This window comes from Gymnoscopelus microlampas (genome assembly GCF_963454915.1).
Source record: "Gymnoscopelus microlampas genome assembly, chromosome: 21".
Lineage (NCBI taxonomy): Eukaryota > Metazoa > Chordata > Actinopteri > Myctophiformes > Myctophidae > Gymnoscopelus > Gymnoscopelus microlampas.
Genome location: NC_139958.1, coordinates 6,791,335 through 6,804,788, shown reverse-complemented (window position 1 = coordinate 6,804,788; position 13,454 = coordinate 6,791,335). Strand labels below are relative to the sequence as shown.

General features: G+C 42.2%; 1 protein-coding gene across 1 annotated transcript in view; it reads right to left on the bottom strand.

The window, feature by feature from the left end:
* The window catches only part of pcsk5a (proprotein convertase subtilisin/kexin type 5a), a gene marked incomplete at both ends in the record, with an annotated part of 129,091 nt that overhangs the window by 101,812 nt on the left and 13,825 nt on the right, over positions 1-13,454 (bottom strand). Inside the window, 6 exons of the mRNA XM_084047067.1 lie at positions 2,573-2,675; positions 3,801-4,075; positions 6,323-6,511; positions 8,539-8,659; positions 9,726-9,829; positions 9,939-10,039. Of these exons, the coding sequence (XP_083903193.1) occupies positions 2,573-2,675; positions 3,801-4,075; positions 6,323-6,511; positions 8,539-8,659; positions 9,726-9,829; positions 9,939-10,039 (893 nt within the window). The remainder of the gene's footprint in view (positions 1-2,572; positions 2,676-3,800; positions 4,076-6,322; positions 6,512-8,538; positions 8,660-9,725; positions 9,830-9,938; positions 10,040-13,454) is intronic.

Here is a 13,454-nt window from a genome sequence, read left to right as displayed (position 1 = left end):
GAAAATGTTTGAAAGCCACAGGTCTAAAGCATGTGCAGTAGCTATTTTAAGGGCTTGTCATTACAGGCGAAATCTTTCAAAGACGTTCACACATTTTCCAAAATAGTTTGTTCAGACGCAAGGCTTTATGAGCTTATGGATTGGGTATTTTCTCTATTAAAAGTATAAGTAAGCATGAATAATAAGTATACAAAAGGGACCGGGAACGCATCTGTGTAATTTTAAGATTTATTTGGCTATTCAAGCTTGTAGATCTGCTATTTTTAGAGGAAAGAAATCTTGAAAATGTGTGCAAATCTTTATGATAAAGCCCAAATATGGAAATGTCATAGTACTGACAAAATTCTGATCATAGATTTAGCTCAGACATTAGACATTCAGGTTGAGTAACGTCATTAGCTATTCCATATAATGATGTCATCACACAATGATATCACAACATCATTATGACATCAGATGTAATTGTCCTTTTAAATGTCGTTATTGTATTTTCTAACACAACACCATTCAGCCACTTCTGGGAGTATATTGCCCTGCCTTCTAACACCCTTTCTGCAAATTACTTGCACTGATTCACAGTGGTGCTGGTGTGTGAAATGTTTCACTGGACGATACATCTGAAAGGACATGTTGATTCCAGCCCAGCTGCTGTGGTAGTCGGACACAAGGTGTACTCATTTGAAGAATACAGTAAGAAGAAAAACAGAGTTCAGATGGCAGTCCACATCTTTAACACAGTGTCTCTGCGCTGGAGGAAGTTGCCCCCATGGACAAATGGAAGAGGAGAAGGTCCCCCTGATGTTCCCTCCAGGCGCTGGGGCCACACAGCTGTACTTATAGCAGATTGCATCTACATCTGGGGAGGATATCCTTACTGCAACCTGCTCTATGGATTTGATGTCGACTCCCACAGATGGTTCAAGCCTGAGATTTCTGGAACTGTTCCAGAGGCGAGGTATTACCACACAGCCTGTGTCTTGGAGAAGGTCATGTATATCTATGGAGGATCCACTCCAGGACTGACTAATGACATGTACAAGTTGGACACCACCACAATGGTCTGGGCTTTAATTAACACCAGAGGAACTCCACCACCTGCTTCAGATAGTCACTCTGCCACCATCATCGGGACAAAGATGTTTGTATTTGGGGGCTATGGGGACCAGGGAGTCATCTACAACATCAGAGTGTTTGACACAGAGACCAACAACTGGCTGAACACACCTCCTGCACAGCCTCTCCCAGAAGGACGCTTTGGTCATTCAGCCTTTGCCTACAATGGAGAGCTGTACATATATGGTGGCAACGACCGTAAATACTTAAATGATGTGTGGAAATTCAACCCAGTGACCTTCACCTGGAATAAGGTTGAACTCAAGGGAAACGGCCCTTCTCCGATGTATTGTGGTGCATGTTGCATGGTGGGAGATCGTATCATACTCTTAGGAGGCGAACTCTCTGATGATCTGTATATCTTAGATATAAGTCCAACACTGAAGACATTATGCAAGCTAGTAGTTATTCAGTACGGTGTGGAGCAGTCAGAACTCCCTCACAACATCAGGTGGGAACTGGCAGCCATGACTAAAAAAACCTAGAAAGGTTCACATGCTCAGTGGAGCGCACATCTCTGCCAGTACAATATTTGCCTCTGACATGTAGTGGAGTAGAAGTAAAAGTACTGAAAATTTGAAATACTGAGTAAATACTGAGTAAACTTTTAAGTCAAATATTTTCTTCTGGGGGTCCCTGGAACAAAATATGTTGAGATGGGGGTCCGCGGGCAAATACATATAATTTTGTGGGTCCTTGACATGAAAAGGTTTGAGCACCACTGATAAATATAACAATATACATTTTTTTTTTAATGGTTAGGATTTAGAAGACATTTGTAGAATCCCCCAGAAGCAAAGATTTGAGTTCAAAATGTTCACTTTAAAAAAAATATATATACAAAGATTTGCCCAAACTAAAAATAAATAAATAGCAGATATACAAGCTCATATCGCGGCACTCTGTGCCGCGCTATGAGCTTGTAGATCTGCTATTTTTGAAAAGCCAAAGTATAAAATAAAGGTTAAAGTGGTTACACAGATGCGTTTCCGTTCTTAAAGCGTTAATATTAAAGTAACATTTTTCATAAATGCATTTGTATGGAGGACAAGCACATTGGATGAATGGATGATTTATAATAGCTACAGAACATTTGCATGCTACTGTACAGTATGTGCTGTATAGCATTGGTTCTCAAAGTGGGGTCCGGGGACCCCCAGGGGTACTTGAGGGGGTTCCAGGGGGTCCCCAGCTAAATGATGGATAGGGACCAAATGGACCCTTATGGGTCTGTAACTCTGAGAGTGTACAAATTGAAGAATGAAGAGTGTTCCATTTGTACACTCTCAGAGTTAAATTAACATTGATTTTACGATATGAATTGGGGTCCCAGAGATAGAGATGCCATTAAATGGGGGTCCGTAGCCCTAATGCATGTCAAACTGGGGGTCCTTGAAATTAAAACGGTTGAGAATCACTGCTAAATCCTGTATAGTACGGTGTGTGTGATGGCTCTGACCTTGTGTTGTTCTTGAACTTGAGGAAGAAGTGTAGACATGTGACACACTGCTGGGCACCGGGCCCCTCGCAGCCATCATCACTGCATTCTGGGTCACAGGGTCCTGGAAGGGCAAAGCAACACGCATCATCAGCACACAAACATCCCTCCATCGTCATGGCAACAGCATGATAATGAAAGACCCCCCCAAACTCAGGTAAAAGAAATTCTAGTCTAAAATGTTCCAATAAGTCCAATGAATCATTGTCTTTGTTCAGCCGTGATATGACAAGACGTGATCATCGCATTGAGCTGGAAGCAGTGTTTATTTAGACAGCACATTTTTATTCAGTTTTAGTCATAGTCTTTTGAATAAAATTCCATTAGGTTTAGTCATATTTTAGTCATCTGAAATGTTTTACTGTTAGTCTAGTTTTAGTCGACTAAACATCATAAGATTTTAGTCGACTAAATCTACAGTTGATTTGGTCGACTAAAATGTATTTTGATGGTGCCTTGATGGCCTTGAGTGCCTACACTTGGTTGAATGCTGAAATTGAAAATAGCAGATCTACAAGCTCACAACGCGCCCCAGCGCCACGCGTTGTGAGCTTGTCGATCTGCTATTGTACCGCTGTTTTGCGGTACTGTGAAGTTGGAAAGGTTAGCCAACTATAACTTATTTCAAACATTTAAAAATGTTCCAAAAAATAAAAAATTCTAAAATAGCAGATCCACAACTTCACAATGCGTCGTGACGTGTTCTGAGCTTGTAGATCGGCTATTATCTCCGCTATTCAGCGTACAACAAAGTATATAGGGCTTAAAACACATCCCTATTCCGGGGGGCGAACATTCAGCGAAAATAGACAATCTATTTTTGACAAGCGGACACCATCATCATGCGACGAAGTACAGATCAGTGGTTCTCAAACTTTTTCATGTCAAGGACCCCCAAAATTATATGTATTTGTGCCAGGGATTTTTTTTTTTGTGCCAGGGATTTTTCAAAAATAGCAGATATACAAGCTCATAGTGCGGCACTCGGTGCCGGGCTATGAGCTTGTAGATCTGCTATTTTTGAATATAGCCAAAGTATAAAATCTGGTTAAAGTGGTTAAAATGACGCTATATTAACTAATTTTGCTGGGGACCCCCTGGTACCCCCCCAAAGGACCCCTGGGGGTCCCCGGACCCCACTTTGAGAACCAATGGTATATATATATATATATCAGGCTTTAGTACTCACCGCTGTATTCCTCAGCAGCGAGGTCAGTGCTGCCGTCCGGTGTGGTCTCCACTGACCGGGCCTGTTCGTGGCGCATGGAGGAGTACGGCTGCTCCACGGTGCCGTAGAGCACCAGCGTCCACCACTTCAGCCTGCCCGTCAGCTCCGTGGCGTTCCTGTCCTCGGAGGGCGTGTCCCGGATCTCCAGACTCCAGTCGCCCCGCGCCTCCTCGCCCCAGCAGTGTGTGGTCATGAACTCCCAGTCCTTGAAGCCCTCCGCTGAGTGGTCCAGAGGCCTGAACCGCAAAAACACATACACGTTTTACTCTGAGGCCCCGTAACAGTCTATTTCAGGGGTCTTCAACAGGGGGTCCGGGACCCCCTAGGGGGTCCTCAGAGTTACTACAGGAGGTCCGGGACCCCTAGGGAGTCCTCAGAGTTACTACATGGGGGCCGCCAAATCTTTGTGTGATATGATATTTTTCACATTAACACTAGCATCCCATTTCTGAGGAGAACTTTAGCCAAAAATAGCAGATCTACAAGCTCACAACGCCTCGCAGGCGTTGTGAGCTTGTAGATCTGGTATTTTTGGCAAAGAGGTATAGGTGTAGAGGGAAAAAAGAGCAGACCAAGTAAACAAAAAAAAGTATAATTTACTTGAGCACCTGCCCCTCAAAATGTCTGTGCACGCCACTGACAGTCAGCACTGTCACAAGTCACGACCATACACATTTTCCGTAATCATAGATATAGAAACCTAGATACCTCATTGGCCTCTGCAGTTCGTTGGAGCGACTGGTATCGCGGCCGGCATTTTAGAGGAGGCAAGGTACCATTCAAAGTGACTACTGGCCAACAGCGCGTTGACTATACTGGCCAATCACAGCTCGTCTAACTGACTTTTGCTGCGCGGCTGCCTCTTACGAAAAAAGACCCGCCCCCACCTGCCTCTGATTGGCCTACCGAACGCCCCCTTCTGTGACACACGCGGAAGCTTGCCTCCTCTAAAATGGCGCCCGAGATACAAATGCCTCAGAGCCGAAGGAGGCGTCTACCTTTATATGTCTATGCCCGTAATGGTCCATTTGGTTTGTGATTGATTGATTGATTGAATACTTTATTAGCAGTTTGCTAAAAAAAAAGCACAGAAAGTACAGTTAAATACAAGGTCTGCTGAGGATTTTAAACCCAAGAAAGCCTATGGCTTGTTTCCATTGGGGTCCTTTGTACTCAATTCATCGAAACATTTATTGACAGACAAATATACACTACTATGCAAACCATCATCATCAAAACAGTTAGAAAACTCAAATTAAAATATGTACAGTAAACAGTTTGAGGAGGGGGGGGGGCTAGGCTTTGACTTTTACAGGGTTCAGTTTGGAATTGCAGCCACCTGCAAGTGCTCTTTCAGAGCGGTTTTGAAGGAGAGTAGGGATTTACACTCCTTTACGACTGTTGGTAGGGCGTTCCCCATTTTTGTGGCATTACATAGCAGGAGAACGAATTACAATCCCTTGAGCCAAATCTGGGTTGAACGTGATTAGTGCAGCTCCCTCTGGTGTTGTGTCCTCACTAGCAACTGTAAGCCTCTCAAAGGATGCCCTGGGGGTCACTGGACCCCACGTTGAGAACCAACGTGTGGTCCCAAAGTTACATTTAGGCCTCATAACCTCAGATCCCCACCGTCCCTCCAGGGCAGGCTAATGGCAGCCAGTTCCCAAACATTTCATCTCAAGACCCAAAAGATGCATTTGGCGTCTCCCCAGGACCCACACTTATAGTATGAAATACAGTATGTATTCACCACTTAAGAATAGTGAAAATAGCTGATCTTTGTAGAGCTGTTATTTTCACTATTCCATACGTTTTTTTTAATATATGGGGGGAAAAATATTATTATGAAATTATTTTTAATTATTATTTTATTGTATTGTACAATTATTTGTAATCATTTAAATTTAATCATTTAAATTATTTTAAACGTATTGTGAGCTATATAGTCAGGGGATATTAAAAAAGTATTGGACTAAATTCCTTACCAAAAAAAATCTTCACCAATGTGTTTGTAAAGGTGTCTAGTAACACGTCTCACAAAGACTGAAATTCAGTATCCCTAGGAGAATTTTTTACAGCTCCTTAAAGTTGGGGTACCCACCATAACCTTGGTTAAAAAAAAATCCCCCCAAAAAATCCAAATTTAATTATGTTTTAAGTAGCATGTGAGGGGTCAAACTAGGGTGTTTTTATGATTCTGAATCCATTGCAATCATTTGTTTTGCACCAAAACCACTCCTTGGGCTAAAAACGGCCCAATCTAAATTTTTTACACAAAAAGTATACATGGCTATGGCCGTTTTTAGCCCAAGGTTACTAGACACCTTTACAAACACATTGGTGAAGATTGTTTTTGGTAAGGAATTTATTCCAAGATTGGAAAATATGCTGCTAATATCCCCTGACTATATAGGGCTTTAGTCGTATAATAATAAAATAATAAAAACAGAAAAGACATCAATAGGGCCTGTGTAGTGTCCTACCTGTTAGCGAGCAGCTGAGACACGGTGCCCGAGGGCGACGTGAGCGTGACGGAGAGGTCGCCGCGGTGGTGGTGGGCGATGGTGGCGCGCACGACCACGTGTTCCACATAGGCCACGTGCTGCAGGCCGTTAGCGGAGCAGCCTGTGCTCGTATACACTGACCTCACCACAGAGCCCGGGTGGATGGACCTGTCATCATTATAGCAACATGCAAACACACAGAGGAGGGAGAGGAGGACGAGATGAGAGAGAGACAGCGGAAAAAGGAGCGTAAAGTCTGATTTAATATTCTATTTTAAAAATAATTTTCAAAAATGCGTTTTTTGAAAAAAATATAAAAGATTTTTTTTCCCAAGATTTTTCAAAAATAGCAGATCTACAAGCTCATAGCGCGGCACTCGGTGCCGCGCTATGAGCTTGTAGATCTGCTATTTTTGAATAGCCAAAGAAATCTAAAGTGACACAGATGCGTTCCAGGTCTTAATGGGTTAAGACCGGGAACGCATCTGTGTAACCAGTTAAACCATTATTTTATGCTTTGGCTATTCAAAAATAGCAGATCTATACAAGCTCATATGAGCTTGTATAGATTTCCTATTTCTTTTGAAAAATCTTCACATTTTTGCAAATCTTTGAATATATATATTTTTTAAAGCGAACAATTGTAACTCAAGTCTTTGCTTCTGTGGGTTCCTGGAACAAAATATTTTGCGGATGTTTGCTTTACAAAATATATATTCAAAGATTTGCACAATTTCTTTCAGATTTTTCTAAAAGATAGCAGATCTACAAGCTCATAGCGCACAGCACTCAGTGCCGCACTATGAGCTTGTAGATCTGCTATTTCTGAATAGCCAAAGAAATCGAAAATGACAGAGATGCGTCCCTGGATTGAATAGGTTAAATTATCTTTTGTCCATTACAGAGATACTGTAGGCTATTATTGACATGTTCATGGTTGATATCTGATGCCTCTCAAAACACATCTTAAACACCTCAAAATCACGCCAAACGTACCACACTCTATCAAAATGCTATAGTCGGATCTTGGCGTTCTGACTAAGATTTCATAATTCAGGTCCATTGTGCCATAAGCTTATCCTCCCACCAAGTCCCATGTATAAATGCATGCATAATATGCGTGTATATAATAAGGGCCCGAGAGAGAGAGCCCCCCAGTGCCAAAGATCAATGACTCTGGTCATTTGCATAGCATGTCAATTTGACATGCTATGCAAATGACAAAGAAACTGGCCTCTTTTTAAACCATTCAACATGCTGATGCAAAATAGTAGAATAACATACCAACTGCTATTGCGTACTATATACAGAGTATACAAAAGGAAAAAAAACGTCTCTTTTTTAATATCTTGCTGTTTATCACAGTTTTTATGCTGCTGTAATGTCCAATTTGTACTCTTATGTAACTGTAGCCTGGTTCCAGCCGAATCTGCCTTTGCAAAATTGCATGCACTTTAGCCCTCGGCAGTGTGTCGTGTGATATTGTCTGGCCACGCGAGGCTTATGTAACTGTACACCAGACGCAACAATAAATAATCTTGAACCTTGGGACTTCCTTATGGCAGGGGTCTTCAACGTTTTCAGGCCAAGGACCCCCAGCTGAGAGAGAGATGAAGCAGGGACCCCCTCTATATTGTATAAAATTGTGTTTCAGATAAACTTTTGCTGCTCTTTTTTCCCTCTACACCTACATTATAGCTCTTTGCCAAAAATAGCCGATCTACAAGCTCACAACGCCTCGCAGCGCTTGTAGATCGGCTATTTTTGGCTAAAGTTCTCCTCAGAAAAGGGATGTTAGGGTTCAAGTGGTTAATGTAAAAAAAGAAAGAATCCTCTCACACAAAGATTTAGCGGACCCCTTGTAGTAACTCTGAGGACCCCCTAGTGGTCCCGGACCCCCTGTTGAAGACCCCTGCCTTATGGTTTATGACACAATCAACGAATGTAGCTACTGTAATTGAAAAAATATGAAATCTATTTCAGAATAGCATTTTGATCAAGTGTGGTAAGTTTCAGTACTTTTACTTTTACTCAAGTCAATTTTGATTACTGGACTTTTACTTGTAAACAGAGCATTTCTACCTTATGGTATTAATACTTTTACTTAAGTAAAAAACATTTGAGTACTTCTTCCACCACTGTGGATGTGGAAGAGTGCTCCAGCAGAGATAAATGTGACAGACAAGTTACACCACCTGCTCTGTTGTATGGGGGCCTCCTCTTCACACAGGCGATGGAGCGGGAGCTGTTTCCATCTCTCTGCCTCCTTCACCATCCTCTCTGCATCCAGCAGGCCGAAGCCATACAGGTGACTCACTGACACACACACACACACACGCACACGCACACGCACACAAGCACAAGCACGCAGACAGACAGACAGACAGACAGACAGACAGACAGACAGACAGACAGACAGACAGACAGACACAATTTAGGCATTTAGCTTAATCCAGAGCGATTTACAGTAAGCAAGGAAAACGCGAGGTAATACAAGAAATGCATAGAGATAGTAATAGTATTAGTTACTAATAGATAGTAAGGATCATAGGTAAGAAAAACAATAATCTGTACATTGAAACTATAGACACTATAGAATGCCAGGTCTACAAATGACCTGGCATCTGTCTACATAACATGCTACACACATACAAACACACGCACGCACGCGCACGCACGCACTCACAGTCGTTATAATTACATTTTTCTGATTATTTTAACTATTAAATGCAAATATTGAAAGAAGAAAATGGTTTTCAATTAATAATCTAGGGCTGCAACTATGGATTGTCTTCTCAGCGATAATTTCATCAATTCCTTTTGTGATTAATAATAATCAATAATGAAGAAGCAAGTTTTTTGGGCTATTTAAAAACTATATATCAACGAATCAGTGCAAAAAAAAAAAAATCATTTTTTTTATAATTGACTGAATCGATTACTCTGATTATCCTCTTAAGCCCTATTTTATACTTCGTCATACAACAGTTTCACACAAAATAGGGAAAATAGCCGATCTGCTAGCTCGTAGACCTGCTTACCGTCGCAATTTTTGAAAATTATTTTATTTAACAAATGCATTAAAGTGGATTATTAGATTATGTATTTATATAACGGATTAAACCGATTAGTTCAATTAATCCTTTAAGACCTGGAACGCATCTGTGTCACTTTAGATTTCTTTGGCTATTCAAAAATAGCAGATCTACAAGCTCATAGCGCGGCACCGAGTGCCGCGCCATGAGCTTGTAGATCTGCTATTTTTGAAAAATCTTGAAAACATTTTTTTTTTATTTTTTTTCCAAAAAAAACATTTTTAAGAATCGCCTCAGGTCTTAATGGGTTAAATGTTGCACCCCTATAATCTGGTATCATTTATTACCCTTGAATCCAGCTCCGTTAACGTGCCAGTCGGGAGCGTTGAGGTGAGCCGTCTGTGACGTTCTCACAATAATGTGCTGCACATCCCTCCATGTTAGCACCGGGCTGAGACAGGGTCAAACAGACAAAGACAAACGGATTGATCATACTTATTGATCGCTAATGTGGTTTATGTATTGATTTGCTGTGTGGGGGGGGGGGGGCGGCTGGTTACTTGGCATCCAAGGCGAGAGCGATGATCCCTGCAGCGATGGGGGAGGACACCGAGGTCCCAGAATGGTCCTTGTTACAGCCCTGTTTCAGATCCAACGTAACCTGGTGATACACATGTAGAATCAGGATTAGTTTCACTGTCACATATCACAGGTTTATAGCAGTGGTTTTCAACCCTTTTTCATGCCAAGGACCCCTAAATTGATATACATTTGGCCGCAGACCCCTATCTGAAAATGTTTTGTGCCAGGGACCCCCTCAGAAGGAAAGATTTGAGTTAAAAATGTTCGCTTTAAAAATATATATATATTCAAAGTCAAAGATATGCACACATTTTCAAGATCTACAAGCTACAAGCTACAAATAGCAGATCTACAAGCTCATAGCGCTATGAGCTTGTAGATCTGCTATTTTTGAATAGCCAAAGCTAAGTGGTTAAAATGATTGTGACGCTATGTTAACTCATTTCCCTGGGGACTCCCTGGTACCCCCCCCAAGGACCACTTGTGGTCCCCGGACCACCGGTTAAAAAACACTGCTTTATAGGGGTAAATCAGAGGGTTAAATTTGTTTTTGTGCAAGCTCCATCATATAGACATGTAGCCATATACTGTAGACAAACCTTCAAATTTGGAATGTTTATTAGGGGGCCAAACTAAAGGGTGCATAGGTACCCTTTAATATTTGTTAGTTTTGTTATTATTATTGTTCCGCCGTTTTTTGCAGTTCTGGCTTAACCCTGCAGTAGGTTTTTTTTAGGAAACTTGGCAGTATGGTGGTAGAGAGCTATACCAAACGTCCAGAAATGAAACTCAAAACCATTGGCCAAAGGGTGGCACTATAGCACACAATTGAAACATGCAAACTACACAGATGCGTCTCCTCAAGTGGAACAACTTTGACCTGTTGATTAACACCAACAATGTTGGTGTTAATCAGACATGGACTTTAACTGAACAGGGTCTGTCTCCCGTGTGTGTACACATGCGTGCAGTGCACGTCAGGTGCGTGGTCTCTATAGCAGTGGTTCTCAAACTTTTTCATGTCAAGGACCCCCAAATTGACACTTATTAGCCCGCGGACCCCCATTTCAAAAGATATGCCAGGGACCCCCATAAGAGAAGATTTTTTACGGCTCTAGCAGTGATTCTCAACCATTTTAATTTCAAGGACCCCCCAGTTTGACATGCATTAGGGCTACAGACCCCCATTTAATGGCATTTCTATCACTTGGACCGCAATTTATAATGTAAAATCTATGTCAATTTAACTCTGAGAGTGTACAAATGGAACCAAATGGACCCGTTAGGGTCCATTTGGTTCCATTTGTACACTCTCAGAGGTACAGACCCATAAGGGTCCATTTGGTGCCTAATCTATCATTTAGCTGGGGACCCCCTGGAACTCCCTCAAGGACCCCTGGGGATCCCCGGACCCCACTTTGAGAACCAATGCTCTATAGGGCACTTCACACCAAGCACTATTACTATATAGTTCACCATTGTCTTTGATATAGTTGTGGTGTGGACTCTGCCATCTACTTGAGTTAGAGAGCGATTTGTAAAACTATCTCTTTATAGTTATATTTCTTGGTGTGAAAGGCCTCTCTCCCTCCATGTCTGTGTCCAGTGTGTCGGATCGTGTGTTTGACAGCGTGGTGTCGGGTTAGCCATGCACACTCCTTCTCTCTCTCCATCTTTTTCTGTCCAAGAGTGTGTCAGTGTAGGAGCTGTGTGGAGGAGATAGATGAGAAGTGCCAGAAGGACTGAAGCGTTGCAACTAGGTGGCAGTGAGTCCCATGCAAATGGACAGCCCCGATTGGCTAGCCTAGTTGCGTGCCATAGCCTTGTGGACATGCATCCCATAACCCAGTGTTTCCCAAACAATGGGAACACGGAACCGTTTTTATGGGTCATGAGTATATATCCCTACAAAAAGTTCTTACCTCAAAAGAACAATGGTGGCGTGTCTGGAAACGATCTCTATTTCACCTTAGCTATACACAGTCCAACAAAAGCATGTGTGAATAATTGACGCCACAATCTGTTTGGCCTCCAACCTAGACTATAGCGGTTGAGTGTCACCACTTCCTGTATACGTTATTACAAATTAAAAGCTCTCCAGCATTGCATACACGCTCCAGCCATTATGCTAGGTGTTGACGTATAGTCTTGTTTTTGTCCTATAATCGTGAATGTCGTTGACTGACTGAGTCCTTGATGCAGTTAAAATGACTGACTGGGTTTGATACTGAGCTGAAGTTACACCATTGGCTTAACGAACTAGCCAATTGCAGAGCAATTCTCCCTCCAGCCTATGGAATGCTGCCGGTTGACATAACAACGGACTAGCCGATCGGAGAGAAATCATCCCTCCAGCCGGCTATGGGATGTCGTATCACTCACTGAACACCATCTAGCTTTCAAACTCCCAATCAAATAGTTCCCAAAGTCTTTTGGATGCAACGCCACACTAAGTAAAGTAAATGTAATCAAAAACAGCTATGCTGTTGCTTGTTGTGAATTCAGTGTGGCCGACGGCCGTGTATGGATTATGGATAACACGCCCAACCAAGCTTAAAGAAATGAAAACACTTGTTTCAAGCAACTAGTGCTTCCCTTGTTCTGTGGATATATGGATGGACATATAGGCCTGTCTGTCAGACAATATGCTTTATATCGCAACGTTCAAAAAAATGGACAAGCACAAATCGTTGCTGACAGACATTTCACATGTGCATGTTTTCGCGTAAATTAATGCCCTACTTCATCATGCAAAAGTGTCACACAAAAGTAGTGAAAATAGACGATCTACAAGCTCACAACGTGTCGCATCGCGACACGTTGTGAGCTTGTAGATCGGTTATTTTCACTATATAAATGTTGTTTTTTTAAATAATAATAAAAATCTGTTTTGGACGTAACAAAGCACAAAGGTTTCCATCCGACAGCAACGAGATGATACTTCCAATGAGAAATGGACCAGACTTAAGCCTTCTACAATGCTGTGGAAACTTTCTTCCTATACCATGTTTGTCACACTCCAACTTCAGGGGGATGTGTGCATCTTACTTGGCTGAGGTCCAGAATACACTGGGGTATACGATGACTTCACTGCTATGAACAGCACATTGCTCACCAATGAAGTCATCAGCTGACTCAATAAGTACAACGGCACTATAAGCTTGCCAAGCACTGCGCCACACTCTACATGCACGATGCGCACGGATTACCCCCTTCTTACATCTGACAAGAGCTGAGACCCTCCACATGTGTGCACGCACGCACACACGCACGCACGCACGCACGGACGGAAACAGACAAGGCCTCATACATCCCCTGTGATCTTTGGCACTACAGCAGGGTTGGGAAACACTGCAATAATCAACCTATTCCAAACACAAGATGACCCTGACTATCTTAGACCCCAAGCACCGTATAGTTTCAAATTTCTCCCAACAGTGAACCGTGCTCGTGTTGAATGGGATCCTCTGGTTAAACAAAATGAACTATCAGGT